A 20,964-nucleotide genomic window follows, 5' to 3' on the forward strand; every position below is an offset into this window, starting at 1 on the left:
GTTGCTCGACAGTGCGTGCACACGTCCAACTTGTCGTTCGAAAAAGTTGCACATGTGTACGTACCTTAAGGGTCATTTCACACGAGAGACTTAAGCTTTGTACACATGCTACTGTTCTTGGTTAAGGCATCCTGTCCGGGCCTTCTTGGCTGAGAATCTAGGGTGTATACAGGTGCCTTCTGAAGTTTGTCAAGGTCACTTAATGATCCATCCTGCCATATCGTTAAGCTACAATCGATGGCCGAGTCCATTGCTCCCCTCCTTATGTTGCCTGTGAAAGCCACTCTGTCATTCCTTGCCTGTCATCTCTTTTCTTCTTCATAGACCTAAAAGGAATGGGTAACGCAGCATCTTTTCAGCATTAGGAGCCTGCAGTGTCACCCACAGGATCAAGTTGGATCCTGGTGGGTGGCACAGATTGAGAGGAAATTGTGCGTGTGTAAGCAACCTTAGCTGCTGCTACTAGTCATGACTAAAATCAGCTGCTACTAATATTACCTAATGCAGTTGGTAAGGCCGGTTACACACTCAAAACGTGCAGGAGAACAGCTCCTGCAGGCGTTGCGGCGTGTCGTCGGGAATCTGTGGTGCGACGCTGAGTAGCGGCGGTAGTAGTTAATTTACCCGAAGGGGAAGCGCCGATTCCCGACGATAAAATGCGCCGGGATGCGTTGTACCGCAACGCATCGAAACGCAGCGTCAGGTGTGAAAGGTAAAATGAAAGTCTATGGACTTTCTTTTTACCTTGGTTAACGCAAAGTATAGACACTACGTTAAAACGCCGAAAGAGGGCTCTGGTGTGAAAGAGCCCTAACTAGGTTACCAGTGCAGTTTCTAGGCTAAAATGCACCCAGGGCTAGGGTGTAAAAATTGCGCCCGCCCCCGAAGCCCCCCCCCCCCCCACCCGAGCAAGGTATGGGTGCCCGCAGTTTAGGTTAGCCAGGTCTAGTTGCACTTAGTATAGGTCCCCCCAGTATAGGTAGCCCAGAATAGGTACCCCAGTATAGGTAGCCTGCCCCCCAGTGTAGGTTAGATTAGGTAGCTGCCTCCCAGTGTATGTTAGATTAGGTAGGTGCCCCCCAGCGTAGGTTAGATTAGGTAGGTGCCCCCAGGATAGGTCAGATAGCTAGCTGTCCCCTATAATGGAGGGGGGAGCCGGAGCCACGGGGAGGGCAGCCTGACCTCTCCCTCCCTCTCCCGGGCGCCCTCCGTGCTCCCCCCTCAGATGCAGAGCGAGCAGCCAGGAAACGCTGTTTACAACTCACCTCCCTGGCTCCAAGCGCTGCTCTCTCGCCGCCGGTCTTCTCCTATCTGATCCCTGCAGGTGACAGTGATTGAACATGTATACCTATCTTTATTGTGGTTACAAGGAAGAGATGACATGCTCTGCTATCCATGATTCTCAGCTTGCTGGAGCTCTAGCCCTTTCCTCTCCACCATGTCAGTGTCCCCCCAGCCTGAAGGAGTGTTGGTATACGTTGCTATTAAAGAACTATTGTAGCGAGAGGAATGTGGAGGCTGCCATATTTATTTCCTTTTGAGCAATACCAGTTGCCTGGCCAGCTTGCGGATCCCTCTGCCTCTAATGTTGGGTACACACGTTACGTTTTTTTCGTGCGATTTTGCGACCCAATCGTCTTTTTCCGGCACGATTCTGCACTTGATTCTGCACTCGATTCTCTTATCTTCATTCGTTTTTCTTATCTTTTTCCATTCACCGCTATGAGAAATGGAGCGCGGAAACGATCAGGAGCAATATCGAACATGACTGATTTTATCTATCTGATCCATCCATCTATTGCACGGAAAATTGTACCATGTGTACCCAGCATAATACTTCTAGCCATATGTCCTAAGCAAGCATACATCAGATCAAATGTTGCTAACATTTTTGCCACAAGATTAGCTGCATGCTTGTTTCTTCTGTTCTTCAGACACTACTGGAGACAAATAGATCAGCAGGACTGCCATGAAACTGGTACTTCAGCAAGGCTTGGTGTCAAGAGGCGCTCACTTCTGCATTTAGACCCATTGAGTTATGCTCCTTTTTGCCTGATGAAGCGGGACCGCACCTGCAAAACGCGTTGCACTAAGTGGAGTTAAATAAAAAAAAAATTGTTTTGATATATAGTGACTCAATTGAGTTTTATATTTTCAAGGGAGGTAAGTCCACCTGAACATCCCCCTCTTTTAGACGGTTTTTAAACGTTTTTATTCTACTCTGGCGCCTCTGTACACCAAGCCTTGCTGAAATCTTGATTCCACCCTCGGTGGAGGGGTGCTACCCCGATTCCTATCTACAGAGAGCGACATCTTAAAAACCTGAGTGGGGTCAGGTTCTAATACTCCCCACCTGCACTTGAAGTGGTTGCCTATGGGTAACCCATGTTTGTGAGTATATCTAAATATTTTGCTTTAAACCACAACCAACTTAACAATACTACACCATATTGGGCTCTCTATTTCTTTGTTCTTCCAAGCATGAAACTGGTATTGTTTAAAAAGGAAATAAATATGGCAGCCTCCATATTTTTCTCACTTCAGTTTCAGAACAAAACCTGAGTGTGTTATTGTTGTTGTTTTTTTTTCTTGGCAGCGATGTTGATTTTTTTTTTTTTTCCTTCCTCTTTTCAATCGACCTTCAGGTATACTCTGATTTTAAAATCACAAATGTGGTGGAAGCCAACCTGCCTGCCAGCATTGATAACTGGTGCAAGAAGGGCAAGAAGAACTGCAAAGGTCACAGCCACATTGTGATACCCTACAAGTGTTTAGGTGAGTAGGCACTCTGAACACACAGTCTAATTGTTTTTTAAAGGAAAAGGCTTCAACAAATAAAATAGATAAAAAACAATGGAGGCTCTGAATAGCATAGAGCCTTCCCTCTTCTCTGTCCGTCCCTCGTTCCAGCGCCGTCTCAGCTCGGTCGATTACCTCTTTGCCCCCCCAGACAGCCTTCAGAAGTAGTCGTGTCCCTGAGTACGTCTAAAGATGAGTGCACCTGTATGAGCCTAGATGCGCAGTCTTCGGAAGCACTCAGGCCACGAGTACTTCTGGAGGCTGCCTTAGGAGGGATGAAGAGGTAATTGGTCACCTGAGCTTCACTGGGGGACAGTGCTGGAACAACGGGAAGGAGGACTGGGAAGACTATATGCTATCTAAATACTGTATGGTGCCTAGGATACAGATTTTCAGGTCAAAGAAGCCTGATAAAGGGCCGGTGCCGTATCTCGACCAGATTGCTCACACGGTCCTGGATACAACCATAAAAAGAAGGAAACTGTACTCCACTGGCTGCAAAAACGTTGCTGTATATTCTGGAAACATTTTACACCTGATGGACTACGGTCCGTAGCATGTAGTGTACCTGTTCCAGAATATACAGCAACTTTTTTGCAGCCAGTGGAGTGCCGTCTCGTTCTTTGTATTGTTAAATGCTATCTAGAGCCTCCCCTCTCCATTTGCAAATATCTATAATTTTTTTTTGTTTCAGGCTTACTATAAAACAATTGTGACCTGGAAAGTGGGCAATATGGAAGATTCCACTGGTACATTTGTTTTTCAGGTGCAGGCATTGTAGTGGTTATCCTAATCCCCACCTAGTGCCTTACTGACCTGCAACAAGCATGTAGAACCATAGTTGGTGCGACCCTCTGCCTGCCTTCCCACCTCCCCACCTTTCTTCTGCAAAGATTTTGCTGCACAGCAGTGGTTGACTGTGTGAGTAAGAGCTGTTATATCTTTACCCACTTAGTACAACATTTATTCAGGTGAGACATTAGCTGTGGCATGACTGAAGCTGATTGACTTTTGCTTGTTGGCACCAAGACAAGCAGGACCAGTAAATGGCCAATTAATTTCATTTCCTGTGCCCTTAATTTTTGCTAGTTTACAGTTTTGTAGATCAAAAGCAAATAAAGTTAGATGGCCACAGAATACCTCTTAACTGATATAAATGTGATATAATGTAATAGTTTACAGTAAATGTGGCCATACACTATACCATTTTTCTTTACATATTTGTTTTTCAACAAATCAGGAATCTAACTGCACTATTGGAGTATTATCGCAACTTTCAGCAAACTGCATGCCAATAATCAGATTATAAATAGTGACTGAAAATGATTTGTTGCTTTATTGGTTAATCACACAATTTAAAAAAACATTCAGTATTACAGCAGAATTAAATTCTTCAAAGATGTCTATGCAATATACTGTATTTTTCGGACCATAAGACGCACTTACTCCCCCCAAAATCCCAAAATGGGGGGTAAAGTCTGTGCGTTTTATGGTCCAAATGTGCAGTTAGGTGTCCCCCCGACAATGTGGCAAGTTCAGAGCCGGAACGTGTGTCCCTTTCCTGCTGACTCAATTGAAGCAGCAGATGCTGCTAATGCTGGTGGCACGCCCCCCTCAAACCCAGATCTCGGCTCAACACAAGAACGCCAGCCACTCGCCAAGGCACGGCATCCAGATGTCATGTACTGTGCAGCGCTGGCACGTGTGTCCCTTCCCAGCTGCCTCCATCGAAGCAGTAGATGCTGCTAATCCTTAAAGGGATACTTAAGTCTGGCCAAAAAAATGAGTTTAACTCACCTGGGGCTTCCCTCAGCCCCCTGCAGCTGATCGGTGCCCTCGCAGCTCCGCTCCGATGCTCCTGGACCCGCCGGCGACGACTTCCGGTTTCGCCGACACGCATGGGAACGAGAGTGATTGTTCGCGTTCCCAGCCACAATAGCACCCCCCATACCACTACTGCGGCCTTCTTGCCGAAATAGTAGCCTAGGGGGTGCTATTGTTGCTGGCCTGCTGGCCGGTGACGGCGAAACCGGAAGTCGTCGCCGGCGGGTCCAGGAGCAATGGAGCGGAGCTGCGAGGGCACCGATCAGCTGCAGGGGGCTGAGGGAAGCCCCAGGTGAGTTAAACTCATTTTTTTGGCCAGACTTAAGTATCCCTTTAAGTCCACCCTCGGTTCATCACATGAGCGCGACCCTCTTACCATTGCGTGGCACCCTGATTTCTGGTCAACACGTAAGCGCTGCCCCCCTCACCATCACATGGCATCCAGATCCTATGCTAGTATCAGCACTCCACCATGAAGCGCCCGGATCGGCGTTCAAAATGTGAGCTCAAGACCCATGAATATGACATAATGTCACTCTCCTGTCCCTTCAGCATGACGTGGCACCCAGATCTCAGGTCAATAACATGAGGCCCACTCACCTACCTATCATAAAAATGTGAGTAGGAATGAAAGTATTTTGCAGAAAACAGTGGTAACTTTAGCCTCAGAATACATGTGCAAATCATTGCTAATGGAAACCTTTTCTACATCTGTACTATTTCTTGTTCCTGCTTGTTGATTTTTGGCTTGTTGCAGGTCACAAGTATGTGTATTGTGTGTAAATGTCTCAGGCTTGTTCATTATCACGCATATAGTTAAGGCGTGTACACACGCCGTATTGTTACAAACTATGAGTCTGTCAGACCCTCCCGCAGGGCAGTCATTTTGCCGACAGTAGTGCGTGAATACAGGCTGTCAGCAGACTGATAAGACTGTTTTTGACTGATCCGCTGGCAGATCAGTAAAATACAGTCTGATCAGTCTGCTGACAGCCTAAAGGTGCGTACACACGCACTACAGAAGCAAACGACGGGTCTGTCGGACCCTCCCGCTGGGCGGACTTTCAACAGACTGTAGTGCGTGTGTACGCACTGTCGGTGGACTGATAAGGGTGTTCCTGAACGATCTACCCGGCGGATCGTTCAGGAACAGCCTTATCAGTCAACCGAGAATGCGTACACACGCACTACAGTCTGCTAAAATCCCACCCAGCGGGAGGTGCCGACGGACCCGTCGTTGGCTGCTGTAGTGAGTGTGGACGCACCTTTAGGAGCGCTAACCTCCCACAGAAGCTGCTGGTTAATTTCTACAGATGCACTATAGAAAGTGTTCTGACCAATTGCATGGCGGCCTGGTACAACAGCTGCTACTAGAGAAGCCCTGCAGCGAGTTGTTAAAACAGCAGAAGCCATTACCAGCACTGAGCTACCATCACTGGAACTCTTGTATAATACTCGCTGCGTGAGAAGGGCCAAAAACATCAAGGACAACACTCACCCTGGAAATGCCTTGTTTGAGCTCCTTCCATCAGGTAGACGTTTTAGATCAATCCGCACACACACAAACAGACTGAAAAACAGCTTTTTCCCATCCACCATACACGTGATGAACTCTGAATCATCTCAGAAATAATTAACACTGTGTACAAATGGTTTAAATATCTGTAATACCTGGCATACTTGTATAATTTCTTCTCTTTCTACCTTTGTTACTATCACTATGTTCCCTATATGCACCGTGGGGTTGTCATGAAAAGTAATTTCGTTATGTTACACAATAACAAAGTGCTTGAATTGAATTGAGCCTGTACTTATCAACTACTGTCGGCAGAACGATCGCCCCGCGGGAGGGTCTGACGGACCCGTCGTTTGTATCAAGATGGCGTGTGTACGTGCCTTAAGGCCTGTTATGTGACAACTTTAGTTCAGCAGTGTTTGCATTATCAACAAATGATAACAGAGAGGCTCTAAATGACATATCATAATTACAGCTTCTTTCCCCTTGGTGAATTTACAGTGGAGGAAATAATTATTTGACCCCTCACTGATTTTGTAAGTTTGTCCATTGACAAAGAAATGAAAAGTCTCAGAACAGTATCATTTCAATGGTAGGTTTATTTTAACAGTGGCAGATAGCACATCAAAAGGAAAATCGAAAAAATAACCTTAAATAAAAGATAGCAACTGATTTGCATTTCATTGAGTGAAATAAGTTTTTGAACCCTCTAACAATAAAAGACTTAATACTTAGTGGAAAAACCCTTGTTTGCAAGCACAGAGGTCAAACGTTTCTTGTAATTGATGACCAAGTTTGCACACATTTTAGGAGGAATGTTGGTCCACTCCTCTTTGCAGATCATCTCTAAATCCCTAAGGTTTCGAGGCTGTCTCTGTGCAACTCTGAGCTTGAGCTCCCTCCATAGGTTTTCTATTGGATTAAGGTCCGGAGACTGACTAGGCCACTCCATGACCTTAATGTGCTTCTTCTTGAGCCACTCCTTTGTTGCCTTTGCTGTATGTTTTGGGTCATTGTCGTGCTGGAACACCCATCCACGACCCATTTTCAGTTTCCTGGCAGAGGGAAGGAGGTTGACGTTCAGGATTTCACGATACATGGCTCTGTCCATTTTCCCGTTAATGCGATTAAGTTGTCCTGTGCCCTTAGCAGAAAAACACCCCCAAAGCAAAATGTTTCCACCCCCATGCTTGACGGTGGGGACGGTGTTTTGGGGGACATAGGCAGCATTTTTCTTCCTCCAAACACAGCGAGTTGAGTTAATGCCAAAGAGCTCTATTTTGGTCTCATCAGACCACAGCACCTTCTCCCAGTCACTCACAGAATCATTCAGGTGTTCATTGGCAAACTTCAGACGGGCCTGCACATGTGCCTTCTTGAGCAGGGGGACCTTGCGAGCCCTGCAGGATTTTAATCCATTGCGGTGTAATGTGTTTCCAATGGTTTTCTTGGTGACTGTGGTCCCTGCTAATTTGAGGTCATTCACTAACTCCTCCCGTGTAGTTCTAGGATGCTTTTTCACCTTTCTCAGAACCATTGACACCCCACGAGGTGAGATCTTGCGTGGAGCCCCAGAGCGAGGTCGATTGATGGTCATTTTGTGCTCCTTTCATATTTGAACAATCGCACCAACAGTTGTCACCTTCTCTCCCAGCTTATTGCTAATGGTTTTGTAGCCCATTCCAGCCTTGTGCAGGTCTACAATTTTGTCTCTGACATCCTTGGACAGCTCTTTGGTCTTTCCCATGTTGGAGAGTTTGGAGTCTGCTTGATTGATTGATTCTGTGGACAGGTGTCTTTTATACAGGTGACTAGTTAAGACAGGTGTCCTTAATGAGGGTGACTAATTGAGTAGAAGTGTCTAACCACTCTGTGGGAGCCAGAACTCTTAATGGTTGGTAGGGGTTCAAAAACTTATTTCACTCAATGAAATGCAAATCAGTTGCTATCTTTTATGTAAGGTTATTTTTTCGATTTTCCTTTTGATGTGCTATCTGCCACTGTTAAAATAAACCTACCATTGAAATGATACTGTTCTGAGACTTTTCATTTCTTTGTCATTGGACAAACTTACAAAATTAGTGAGGGGTCAAATAATTATTTCCTCCACTGTATATTAACTATACAGTACCTCCATGGATTTCCACCAGTTAGACTTGTATGGCAGCACTTGAATAGATAATTGGTGACTTCAGTTTGATTATGGATTTAATTATAATGGGCTCCATAAGACACCCCTGCACCATGGAGCACCAAGTTTAAAATATTGTTTTCCTTGGTTTTTGTCACTAAACCTAGGTGCGTCTTATGGTCCAGAGCGTCTTGTGGTCCAAAAATATGGTAAATACAAAATTGGATATGATGATAATCACAATCTAGAATTATAAAAATGGTTGCAATAATGGGTTAATGTGATCTGATTTGAATAAGCTGATCAGAAATTATTTGCCTATCCAGCTGGCCATATACACGATAATTTTTGAACAGCTAGTCATTAACCCATTGTTGCAGTTTCTGCTTGCTAATAATATGCAAGGGTATGCAATTTAATCAAAATGAATGCTGCAGCAATGACTTCACACATACATTCTCCACAATTCACTGCAGTGAGAGAAAAAAGTGGTCTCCAAAAAAAAAAGAAAAAAATATTGAATCTTAAATAAAGTATGCTTTCAATTATCCACCTGCTCATTACACCCCTGAATGGCAGCCATTATCTAGCATGTGTACAGCAGACCCCGATGCCACCGTATCACTCTGCCGCGCAGTAGTGGATTACTTTGGCTGAGCAACAGCCAATAGCATTGTCCTACCCGATTTATCCTGCCTGCCGCGCGCTGCATCACTTCCGGTTTCCTCTGCACAGAACACAACACATAGTCTCAGCCCTGCAATGTCGCTTGGGTGATCTGGTCCCGATCCCCGTTGGGTGACATTGATTGAGCATGTGTACAGGCCTTAAAGGGAACCTAAAGTAAATTAAATAAAACCAGTTTAAATTACCTGTGACTTCTACCAGCCCACTGCAGCTGTCCTGTGCCCGCGTCATCACGCCACGATGTTCAGTGCCCCTCTTCTGCATGCTTGGCACACGGTCCGCACGCCTCCTGATTGCAGTGCCGTGGAAGGGAGCAGTATGCGCAGTGTGGGTAAATCTCTATTGCACATGCGCAGAATGCTTCCGGCGATGGAGACGCAATCGAGTACACGCACGGCCAAAAGAGGGGCGCTGCGGGGGAGTGGAGCATTGCTCAGTGATGACGCGGGCACAGGGCGGCTCCTGGGGGTTGGTAGAAGCCCCAGGTAAGTGAAACTTTTTTTTTTCACTTCCTTTAGGTTCCCCTTAAAGCGCCCCATACACTTTAAAGATAATTACAGATGGCAGTTTTGGATTGAGTGCTATACAAACATGCTGTTGGAGAGGGTAGCAGAGTGAACGGTCTGCAGCAGTAGGTGACAGTAGCAACTGGGCAGGAATTTCCAGCATGTTCAATCTTCAACAAGTTCTTGACATGACTAGGGACACCTGCAAACACTTGGTCCCCAAAGATACCCAAAACAATCTTGTTTCTCTCTTTCTGCTAGACAGCTAAGACTAGTCTGTTTTACATCTTATTAATCAGTACTATCTGTTGAAGGATTTTAGTTTTTCCTGAATATGAATATATATATATATATATATATATATATATATATATATATATATATATATATATATATATATATATATATATATATATATATATTAGTAGAGAACAATACCATAAAAAAGAGTTGCCCGTTGGCTGATGAAGAATTGGCAGCCACAATTTTCCCTGCTGGTTGGCCCAGCTATGTGATGCCATTAATCTCAGGTGACTGCATTGTGATGCCATAGAAAGGGCTGCAGCAGAAAACTATATGGCATCCCTGTGGAATTTCTTCACCTTGCTGGAATAAATCACATGGGTCGAATGGTAGGCACTTCAGAATTTATGTGTTCGGTTTGTGTGCAAGATCCACTGGAGCGTCAAGGTCAGAGCTATTGGTTAGCAGAAGTCATGTCTGCTAATGATTTATTGAATGTGATCGGTCATGGTTTTCTGCCTGTCGCAGACAGCGGAGGTAGCCGTTAATTCTGAATTAATTTCCATCTACACATTAAGCTTTACTGTACTGTTGCAAGATTTATGCCAAGCTGCAAACAGCCCATGACGTTGAGGAAAATACAGCAGTGAATCGATTGGGTAACATCTCGCCATTCTTACTTTACCAAAAAGCAAATCGCATTTAATGAAATATTCGTCATGCCATGCGCATTGTTGAGAAGCCAATATGTGTGTTGCATATAAAGATTTGTAGCGGAAAACCATACAATACTTAAGTTATTCATGACTGCTAATAGGATAAGCATTTTCAGAAGTAGCCAGCGTATCGAAAGGTTATTTAAATTGTATCACTTTGCAGTTTGTGTTTTGCCTCAGAATCACAATCCATTCCAAATGTTTTTTCTAAAAGCTTCTCTCTAGACACAGATTTAATAAACCAGCCAATTAAGTGTTGTGCACAAATGTCACCTTTACAGTATCAGAATGCAGTTAAAACTGCAGTTCTGATGGGCAGAGACAGGCATGTATAAAGATTGCAGCCCAAAGCTCTGGAGGTCAGTGTCGTGGAAAACTGCTGTCTCACAGATTTCTTAACAATTAAAGGGATTGGGAGATATTCGGCCTGGTGGATCTCAAAAATAGAAAATAACATGAAGAAAACTAGCCAGTACTGTAGCAAGCAGAGTCGGTATGAATCTCAATATTTGAAATGACAATAGGGTGCTTTCAAATGCTCCTCAAGACATCCATAGATAAAGGATGTGGAGTGTGTACCCATCCCCACCTGGATATGTCTGAATCCCCTCAGCAAGGTAGTCTGCACTCTGGAAAAAGGAAAATTGTGTTTAAAATTATGTGCTTTGAGTCCTACGGGAGAAAAACTCTTTACAAATGTTGTTTGTTGTCGTTGTTAAAATTAAAACTGTTAATGATAGTCACGGCTATGCCCAAGGGATGCCCAAAGCATGGCAACTGGTTTAAGATAGGATGAGTCACTTGACTTCTTCTTTAAGCAAACCTGAAATAAAAATAACCTTATTAGATAATACATTTTATGTTTTAGTAGTAATGGTAAATTTTTTTGGAGTCTCACATTATTGTTTTCAGTTTAAGAGCTGGACACACTATGTTGAACTTGGCCAAATTCAATATGGCCGAATTGCACCCCACCCTGCCCCACGTAATCCACGTCTTTGTGCTTGTGCTGTCAATCATTACTTCTGTCCGCCTCGTAGCAAGAGAGACACTGGGCAGCCTCTGGGTGCCGTATTTGACTATGCAAAATAATGCAATTTTGTTCTTGCAAATGAAGACCTCTTCTTTTAACTTGGCTGTAGGAATAATCGTTTCTGGACGCTGGTCTGCAGTACAAGCATGAGTGTGCAAAGGGTTATTTGATTATTATTTTTTTTCCAATAAAAATTTTTATTGATGCACTTTATCATAATAAACAATTACAAGCTTAAATGTACCGGTAATGAAAAAACTTGAGCAAATACATCATTAAATTTGAACTTTTCAACAAGGTAGCAGGTTTACTTTGTAATAATACATTTTTAATTAAATGAGTGAAGTCCTTAAAGAGACACTTAAGCCAGGAAGAAAAAATCAGTTTTACTTTCCTGGGGCTTCTAACAGCCCCCTCCAGTTGTCCCATGCCGTCACAGTCACTCTGAACCTCCGGTACCCCGCCGCCAGCTAGTTTCGTTTTCGCTGACAGGCCCGACAGGCCTGGCCACACATTTTTCTTCGTGTTCCTGTCCGCATTAGCGTCCTGCGCCTGTGCAGGACGCTATTGAGGATAGGAACATGAAGGATACATGTGGCCAGTCCTGTGCAGGCGCAGAAAGCTTGGCGACTCCCTGTCGGCGAAAACAGAAGTAGCTGGAGGCGGGGGACCGGAGGCTCCGTGAGTGACTGCAGGGACACGGGATGGCTGCAGGGGGCTGGTAGAAGCCCCAGGCAAGTTAAACTGATTTTTTGTTCCTGACTTAAGTGTCCCTTTAATGGTGCTTAAATTGCTCATGTCCATCATGCACGAGCTACTACTATCAGTAATAAACAGAAAAAAAAAAGAATAAAACAATTTAACTTATCCCCCCCCCCCACCCCCCCCTCTCGCTCCAACTAGTTGTCCCTCTTATCTCCCCCGTATTCCCACCTCCCCCGTTGCATATAATGTGTCTAAATTTCCAGCCTTCCCAAGTCACCAGCTAGTTTAGTAGTTAAGTACCAAGTGGTTCCCGCAAATGGCCTTATCAAATGTACAATTTGTTCATCTGAATAGGTTACCTCCACATATTTTCGCCAGGTTTTAAAGAATTTAGCTACACGAGCCTTATCTTTTTCTAGGTTCAACTTTTCCATTTGAAGGATATGATCAACCATGTCTCTCAAATTTTGTTGTGTGGGAAAATCTGGTGATATCCAATATTTCAATATTTTCTGGATAGCCAATAAATAGAGATGCTCGAATTTCAAAACTGGGAGGGCAGGTTGGGTTTCCTGAAGATCCAATGCGTGAACCAAGCAGAACATCGGTTCTATATTTCTCCTTCCCCCTGTTATAATATTTAACTCTGATACAGCCGTCTCCCATATAGCATATACCCCGGGACATGTCCAAAGCATATGGTTGAGATCAGGGTTAGGGTTATCACATTTCCGGCAAACAGAGGAACAAGTCTGATCCTATTGGTCCCTATGTTTATAATCAGAATCAGAATTATTTATTTCGCCAAGCATGACAGGATCACGCCTGGAATTGGGTTTGGCACATTACAGAGCTCAACATCTACAAGGACATGAATAATAGTGCACTAAACAAGAGACATACATGATAAGCATTTAACAAGATACAACAGATAGTGGAGGCAGGCTAAGAGGGCTTGGCCCATAAGTCTGTGAGTCTAAGAAGGATGGGGTGGAGGTGAGACGTGGGTGGAGTTCAGGAGATTGACTGCTGAAGGGAAAAAAGAGTTCCTGTGCCTCGTTGGTCCTGGTGGGGGCTTTAATGGGCCTTTAACAGGTATGTGGGCTCTATGTATAATTTTAAAATACATTTCTCTCCAATCCTCACTCGCATTGCTTTCCTAATCGACATCCAGCTATTTTGCGCTACTTCAGTAAAATCATCTGCTATGATGGAGAAAAATTCTGCCCATTTATGCAAGGAACGTGGTAAACTTTTTAGGGACTCTTATCGATTCACGAAGTACTGAGTATAGCCTGGAAAGTGTACGGTGTTCTTTTAGTGTCCCCAAAATATCCTCAAATATTTGATGGGATGATAGTTTGCCGTTGTGTCCTACTATAGAAGTAAAATAACTTTTCACTTGATTATAATAAAAAGAGTGGAATTTTAGAGTAGGGTACTTGGTGATCATACGTTCAAACAAGATTATAGAGAGTTCTGTATCCTGCAGCTGTTTTAATCCCACCTTTTCCCACTTTAGACTGAATGCAGAGTAAAACTTGGGTTTGCTAGGAAAGGCATCCTAGAGGACAAATGACCCAACAAAACTAGTTTTTTCCTTACCTCTCTCCAAGATATTACCGTATCCCTTATTATCACATTTTGTTTGATATACTGTGGGAGTGAACTAACTTAGTACAGTATACCCAAAAATGATTTGCTAGTAACACAAGATTACTTCTCTCCTTAGGAGGGAAATATCAGTAAAAACGAATTCATGTCCTTGCTCATGATTTTGAGTAGTGAAAGTTTAGGCTGGAGTTCAGCTTTATCAGAGAAAACCTTTTATGTCTTTGGGATTATTGCAACGTGATCCTTGAAAACATTCAAATAACATTGTGCCCGTTTTACTTCCTGTGTGTTAGATTTTAATCGTTTTTTCCCCCTTTTTTTTTTTAGTGGGCGATTTTGTTAGTGATGTTCTTCTGGTGCCTGAAAAGTGCAAATTCTTCCACAAGGAGAGGATAGAAGTCTGCGAGAGCCACCAATATTGGCAGAACATTGCACGAGAGGTAACTGCCTAGCCATGCCTGAGGGGCGGGTACCGGTCATTTAAACGCCTTATCTTCAAAGCTTCATCTCATGTTCAAACTGTAGCGTTCACCCTCCAGCGTTTAGTTATATGCAGTGCTGAATTCTTGGTGGGTTCTAGATCTAGAACAGCAGAGACTTTTTCTGACAGTTTGGATTTGACAGTTTTGACTTTTATGCAGTTTTATTTTTTATATTGCTTTACATCACCACTTTCTACTGTGATATGGTATACTGTTGGTATAAGTTCCAGGGCAAATTTGGTTTAAGACTTATTGGCCGAACAGAAATGCATTTTATGAGGTTATTGCCAGTTAGGCCTAGTGCACACCGAGCGGTTTTGGTAGCATTTTAGAACCACTTGCGGATGTGGAAACGCTTGGGTAATGTATTTCAATGGGCTGGTGCATACGAACGGTAGGTGTTTTGCAGGAACGCATACTCCCGGGCTGCAGCATTTTTTGGATTTCGGAGGTGTTTCTGCCTCCAATGTTAAGTATAGGAAAAACGCAAAACACTTGATAAAACTCCAGATCAGAACGATTTTCCAGGCGGTTTTGTTACAGTAGCTGTTCAGTAACAGCTTTACTGTAACAGTATCTGTAATCTGCTACACAAAACACAGCTGCACAAAACTGTAAAACGCTAGCAAAACGCTTCATAAGAAGAAAAAATGCTTTAAAAAAACGCTAGCGTTTTGCGGATCTGCTAGCGGTTTTTGGTGTGCACTAGGCCTTACACAATATTTTTGTTAATAAAATATGTGCCTTTGTGTATTAGCGGTCAGTACCTGTAGAACTTCTGCTTTAACTAAAGTAGAACAATACATTTCACATCAAAGTTCTCCCAGATAGATAGATAGTCCTCTGTTAAAACAAACCACAAATGTATTTAAAGTTGAGGGAGTGTCCAAGTTGGCTGAATAGACAGACTCGGCTGTTTGCTGGCCAGTTCTGCTGCCATACCCATCCTGCCTCACCATCATCTGGCATTTTCCCCACCAAGGCATGGATGTGATGTTGGCATCACTCTGTCAGTATTTGAGAAGCTGGGTCATGTGTCTTCACTCTTTCTAACACTAGGGCTATGCTACAGGTGCCAGCTGGAGGACAAATATCAGAGCCTTCTCATGCCTGATTTGAGTGTCTAGGGAGCATTCCTCTCTCTGTGCATCCCTTGTAGCATTGAGGGTCTTTTTCTTAGCAGTCTGTAGTCACAGTATGACGGTCATTGCTTTGGTAGACCCACTTTCTCCCGCCACCTTATGACTTTTATCTATATATATAATAGAGTAAGTGCCTCAACCTTGAAACAAGAAGAAGAAGTAGCGCCCTGCCCCCAGGGCCGGTCCAAGCAAGAAGAAGGGGCTGGTCCAAGCAAGAAGAAGTAGGGTCATATCAAACCAAGGGCAAAGAGGGATAATTTGCATATTCAGTAGCAGTGCATTGTGGGTAACCACAAATGTTCACTTATAGCGGAATTATTGCAGATTTGCTTCTGTTTTAAGAAGGAAAATTACACCAAGCTTTGCTTTTTTTTAGTAGGAGGGATTTTTGGTCTACTTTATCCCCCTATACATTCTTAGTAGTTTTGGTCACCCTGAGCTGCTTGGTTACTCTGTTGTATTGGTCCAAGCCCAATCTCATACAGCCATATCAATCCCTGCTATGATGAGAACCAAAGGTCTGAAATAGGCTGTCACATGTGGGTTTGATATGTCTGTGTAAGACTTAAAGCTATAGGCTTGCATAGTTTGCTAAGGGTGAAAAAGAAAAAATTGCATAATTAGTAGAGGTGTATTGTGGGAAATCACAAATGTTCACTTACAGCTGAATTATTGCAGTTTCTTCTGTTTTAAAGGACTTCTGAGGCTGAAATCTGCCCCCAAAACGTAAAAAAAGTTAACTACCTGCATGACTTTGTAAGGCAAGGAGGACGCCATCCGCACCCTCCATGCCGTTCCGCCTGGTCCCCTTTGCACAATAGCCCCCGAAATACTGCGACCCCGCGGTCCGGGTCGGTATGTGCAGCATGCATAAAGATGGCCGCCGGAGCTGGCCACGGCTGCGCAGCTCTAGGGCCAGACCTCCGATCCACGCTGCCTGTTACGTGGATCGGGGGTTGGCCCTAGAGCTGCGCAGCCGCAGTAGCGGCTATGTGGACTGCGCAGCCGTGGCCAGCTCCGGCGGCCATCTTTTTGCAGGCTGCAGATACCGACCCGGACCGTGGGGTCGCAGCCTTTCTGGGGGCTATTGAGCAGAGGGGACCAGGCGGAACGGCACGGAGGGCGCGGACGGCGTCCTCCTTGCCTTACAAAGTCATGCAGGTAGTTAACTTTTTTTTACGTTTTGGGGGCAGATTTTGGCCTCAGAAGTCGTTTAAGAAGGAAAATTACACCAAGCTTTGATTTTTTTTTTAGTAGGAAGTCTTTTTGGTCCCTTTTATCCACCTATACATTCCGAGTGGTTTGGGTCACCCTGAGCTGCTTGGTTACTCTGTTGTACTGGTCCAAGCCCTATCTCATACAGCTGTATCAATCCCTGCCATGTACTGATTAGGAACAAAAGTCTGAAACAGGCTGTCACATGTGGGTTTGATATGGCTGTGTAAAATTTAAAGCTATAGGCTTGCTATACACCAGTGGTTCTGGATGCTTGCTTGGCTTACTAAGGGGGAAAAGGAATTATTTGCATATTTAGTAGCAGTGCATTGTGGGTAACCACAAATGTTCACTTATAGCTGAATAATTGCATATTTCTGTCTGTTTTAGGAAGGCAAATTACACCAAGCCTTGCTTTTTTTAGTAGGAGGTCTTTTTGGTCCCTTTTATTCCCCTATACATTACGAGTGGTTTGGGTCACCCTGAGCTGCTTGGTTACTCTGTTGTACTGGTCCAAGCCCTATCTCATACAGCTGTATCAATTCCTGCCATGTACTGATGAGGACCAAAAGTTTGAAACAGGCTGTCTACATGTGGATTTGATATGACTGTGTAAAATTTAAAGCTTTATACTTGCTATACACCAGCAGCTCTGGATGCTTGCTTGGCTTACCAAGGGGGAAAAGGGGTAGTTTTCATATTTAGTAGCGGTGCATTGTGGATAACCACAAATGTTCACTTATAGCTGAATTATTGCAGATTTCCTTCTGTTTTAAAAAGTCAAATTACACCAATACAGTGTGCGGCATTGCAGGAAGTGACGACAGTGGAACACACGATGGAATACGGTAGAGGTGAGTCATCCCCGCCCGCTGCCTCTTACTAATAGTGGCGGCTGCTACTGTGCTTAAGCTAAAGGTAGAGCACACATGGGGGACCCAGTTGAGGGGGGGTCCAACCCCCCTCCCCACCACTGTGCCCAATACCCCCTTCTTACCCTCTACCCTCTTATGCGGCGTATGCTACGCCGCGGGTCAGCTATTATTAATTAATATAGTAAAAGGTTAAACTCCCACAAATCGTTGTCTAGGTAGTTATAAAACTCATCGAGAACAAGAGATGTTCTACTGCTCCTCTGTCCCAACCACTCCCATGCTTGTATGCCACCTTCTGAAAGGGAGACTTGAGCCATGTAGGGCTGCTCACTTTGACCTTGGTGGCATGCTGCTCTTAGCCCTCTTAAGCCCACTTGGGTTACTTTATGCAAGTGCTCCCTGGCAATTAGTGGTGCTTTACAGCATCAGCAATGAAAATGAGCTGTAGAAATTGTTGCATAAACACATTTTCCCCCCCTCCACAGGCCTGTATGACAGAGGTCATGGTTCTTCATAGTTATGGGATGCTGCTGCCATGTGCTGTAGACCAGTTCCGTGGAGCAGAGTATGTCTGCTGTCCTCAGGCGAAGAAAGTAGTGGAACCTCCGTCTAAAGAAGAAGAGGATGATGATGAAGAAGAGGATGAGGAAGATGAGGATGACTATGAATCTTACAAGAGGTTTGGGAAAAAAAATTTTTAAATGGTTTTCTTTAAAGGTCCATATATAATGTAAATTTGTTCTAAAATGTACAATACATTTTTTTTCTACATTGCTGTCACTTTCAGTAGTTAGTAAACATGACAGATTTGGGGCTAGTCCATCTCTTCATGGAGGATTCTCAGTTTTCTTTATTTTCAAAAGCGCTTATTGAATGGAAGTAGCTCAGTTCAACTACTCAAATAGCATGCAGATGGGTAGAGACGCTGGCCGGCATAGTTTACAACGCAGATAAATGTCCAAATAAGAATTTTTACTTTTGTATTTATTTATTTGCTTCTCTTCACGGTGGAAATTGCTGTCTGTTTTGTTGCTGGGATGATTCCCACATTACCTTTTGCCAGTTACATCTCAAGGAATGAGGCAAAAACTTGATAAGGGACTCTAACTGTCAGGAACCGCCTGCGTATCCGGTTCCCGACTGCGGGTTTGACCAGATCAAGCAGGGAGCAGCCTTATTCGAGCTAAAACAAGGCTGGGACCCCTCAGAACACCTCTCACTGCCACCACTAGCGGTTCGCTAGACACTTCCACTCTGCTGTCGAGTCCTGAGCGCGCAATCCGCGTTTTTGTATTCGGGTCAGCTTTGCGCTTAGGCCGAATACGGGAACGCCACGCACCCACACACACACACAGTTGCAATCTTACACTGTAGTGAAGCAAAACCACTAACAGTCGTTCCGAATGATACTGTTAGCCACTCAGCTGTTGAGCTACTCGCACTGGCGTTTTCGTACGTTGGGTCAGCTGCACGCTTTAGGCCAACGTATGACAAACGCCCCACACACAATGCAATTACAATCTTATACGGTAGTGTCGCTCAATCATACAATCAGGCACGGACTTATACACACTTCAATCTCTTCTAGGCTATGAGTGTTAGTTTAGTACAGCAGAAGTCAAGCTTATTAAATAATAATTTAATATTCCAGGGAAAAAAGTGGAACAATGCAGAACAGAATATATACAAAAGATTACAAAAACAAAGTAAAAAGTTACAAAGATAAGTTACAAAAATACACACAAAGCGATTTGCTTACCAAAATAAACGTACCAGCGTATCGATCTGGCGTTGTTGCGGGAGTACGCACTTTCTGGTCAGGTACCAGGTTAGTTCTAGCCGTGAGTGCTATCTCCAAGAACTACAAGTTGTGGCTATCCTAGCTGCTGTTTTATACTGTGAGATACGCCTGGAGGCTGCAACTTCCTTGAGGAGGGGAGGAACTAGTTTTTCATTAAATCTCAGACATAATTCTATTTCCAAGTAAGTCTATACATCAAAAGATTGTGAATTGAGGCTTTTCAACTCCAGGTGAAAACTTGATTAAGGCTTTTTCCTGTCTCCGTTTTTAAAGTCTGCAGAGATTTCCAACCCCTTCCCATAGATGTAATTTACAGGGTATAGTTTGCACGTCCACCAATAATTCAATTTCCTCACAATGAAATGGTGTTGAACACACGTCAACTTTTGGTGAAGAGACTCTTCCTGACTAGTCTAGAGTTCTTCACAATGCTTTAACAGCCTTCCTCAACAGAAGTGTAAATGTTTCCAGTGTCAATGACTTCAACACTTCACTTCTGCCATTGTCTGATTACCCCAGCTCTATTCACTGAAGTCCTCTTTAGATGCAAATGTAGTATAGCCAGATGACCATCCCTTCAGAGCAGAATACACATGTGAGATATAGCAGACAGAAAAATGACAGAAATATGTTCCTGTATTCCCTAATATCATCAGCACCTCAATATATCACCACACTAACCTGTTACCGCTTAAACCAAGTCTTAAATTACAGGTTAAAGGGGTTATTTCGCGAAAAAGTAGGAAGTTAAAAAATGTGACAGATGACAGGTTTTGGGCCAGTCCATCTTTTTAAGGGGGATTCTCAGGGCTTTCTTTGTTTTCAACAGCATTTCCTGAACAGTAGTTTAACTGCCAAAATAGCAAGATACCAGCTGACCTCCCTAATCACTTGCACACTATTATGTCAGTTAGATTTTGCAACTGTTTAGGAAATGCTGTTGAAAACAAAGAAAGCCCTGAGAATCCCCCTTAAAAAGATGGACTGGCCCAAAACCTGTCATCTGTCACATTTTTTAACTGCCTACTTTTTTGCGAAAGAACCCCTTTAACCACTTCGCCATATCTGGACGCATATATCCGTCCAGATAGGCAGTGTTGCTGCAGCCGTGTGGTGCGCGCGCCCCCGCTGCCTCCCGCTGCCCCCCCGATCAGTGAATGGGAATATAATTCCCATTCACCGATCCAAGTCCCCGGCAGAAATACCGACGCTTTCTCATCAGAGAGCGTGGTATTTCTGCCCCCAGGAAACAACTTCTCTTCATTTTAGTTCCTAGATGCGACATCGTTCGCATCTAGGAACTTTTTGAATGTGGCCATCTTGTGGCCAAATAGTAAACTGCACCCACATACCTGTATTGAATAAAAAATACATTATTTTACATCTAAAATTGGCTATTTACCTCCCAAACTAAAATTACCCAAATACATTTTTGTATTAAAAAAAATAATAAAAAAAATTACAATTAAAAAAAAAAAACTACATAAATAGTTACCTAAGGGTCTGAACTTTTTAAATATACATGTCAAGAGAGTATCTTATTACATTTTTTTAAATTATAAGCTTGTAAATAGTGATCGACGCAAATTGAAAAAATGCACCTTTATTTCTAAATAAAATATCGGCGCCATAAATTGTGATAGGGACGTAATTTAAATGGTGTAATAAGCGGGAC

At 43.7% G+C, this 20,964-nt stretch overlaps 1 protein-coding gene across 4 annotated transcripts in view; it reads left to right on the forward strand.

Annotated features, from left to right (window-relative positions):
* Positions 1-20,964, forward strand: part of APLP2 (amyloid beta precursor like protein 2) — a 191,174-nt gene that overhangs the window by 120,186 nt on the left and 50,024 nt on the right. For all 4 annotated transcript variants that reach the window (XM_068240380.1, XM_068240381.1, XM_068240382.1 and 1 more), the window contains exons 3-5: positions 2,646-2,775; positions 14,102-14,214; positions 17,974-18,167. In XM_068240380.1, coding sequence (XP_068096481.1) covers positions 2,646-2,775; positions 14,102-14,214; positions 17,974-18,167 — 437 coding nt within the window. The remainder of the gene's footprint in view (positions 1-2,645; positions 2,776-14,101; positions 14,215-17,973; positions 18,168-20,964) is intronic.

Source organism: Hyperolius riggenbachi, chromosome 6 (genome assembly GCF_040937935.1).
Source record: "Hyperolius riggenbachi isolate aHypRig1 chromosome 6, aHypRig1.pri, whole genome shotgun sequence".
NCBI classification, from domain to species: domain Eukaryota; kingdom Metazoa; phylum Chordata; class Amphibia; order Anura; family Hyperoliidae; genus Hyperolius; species Hyperolius riggenbachi.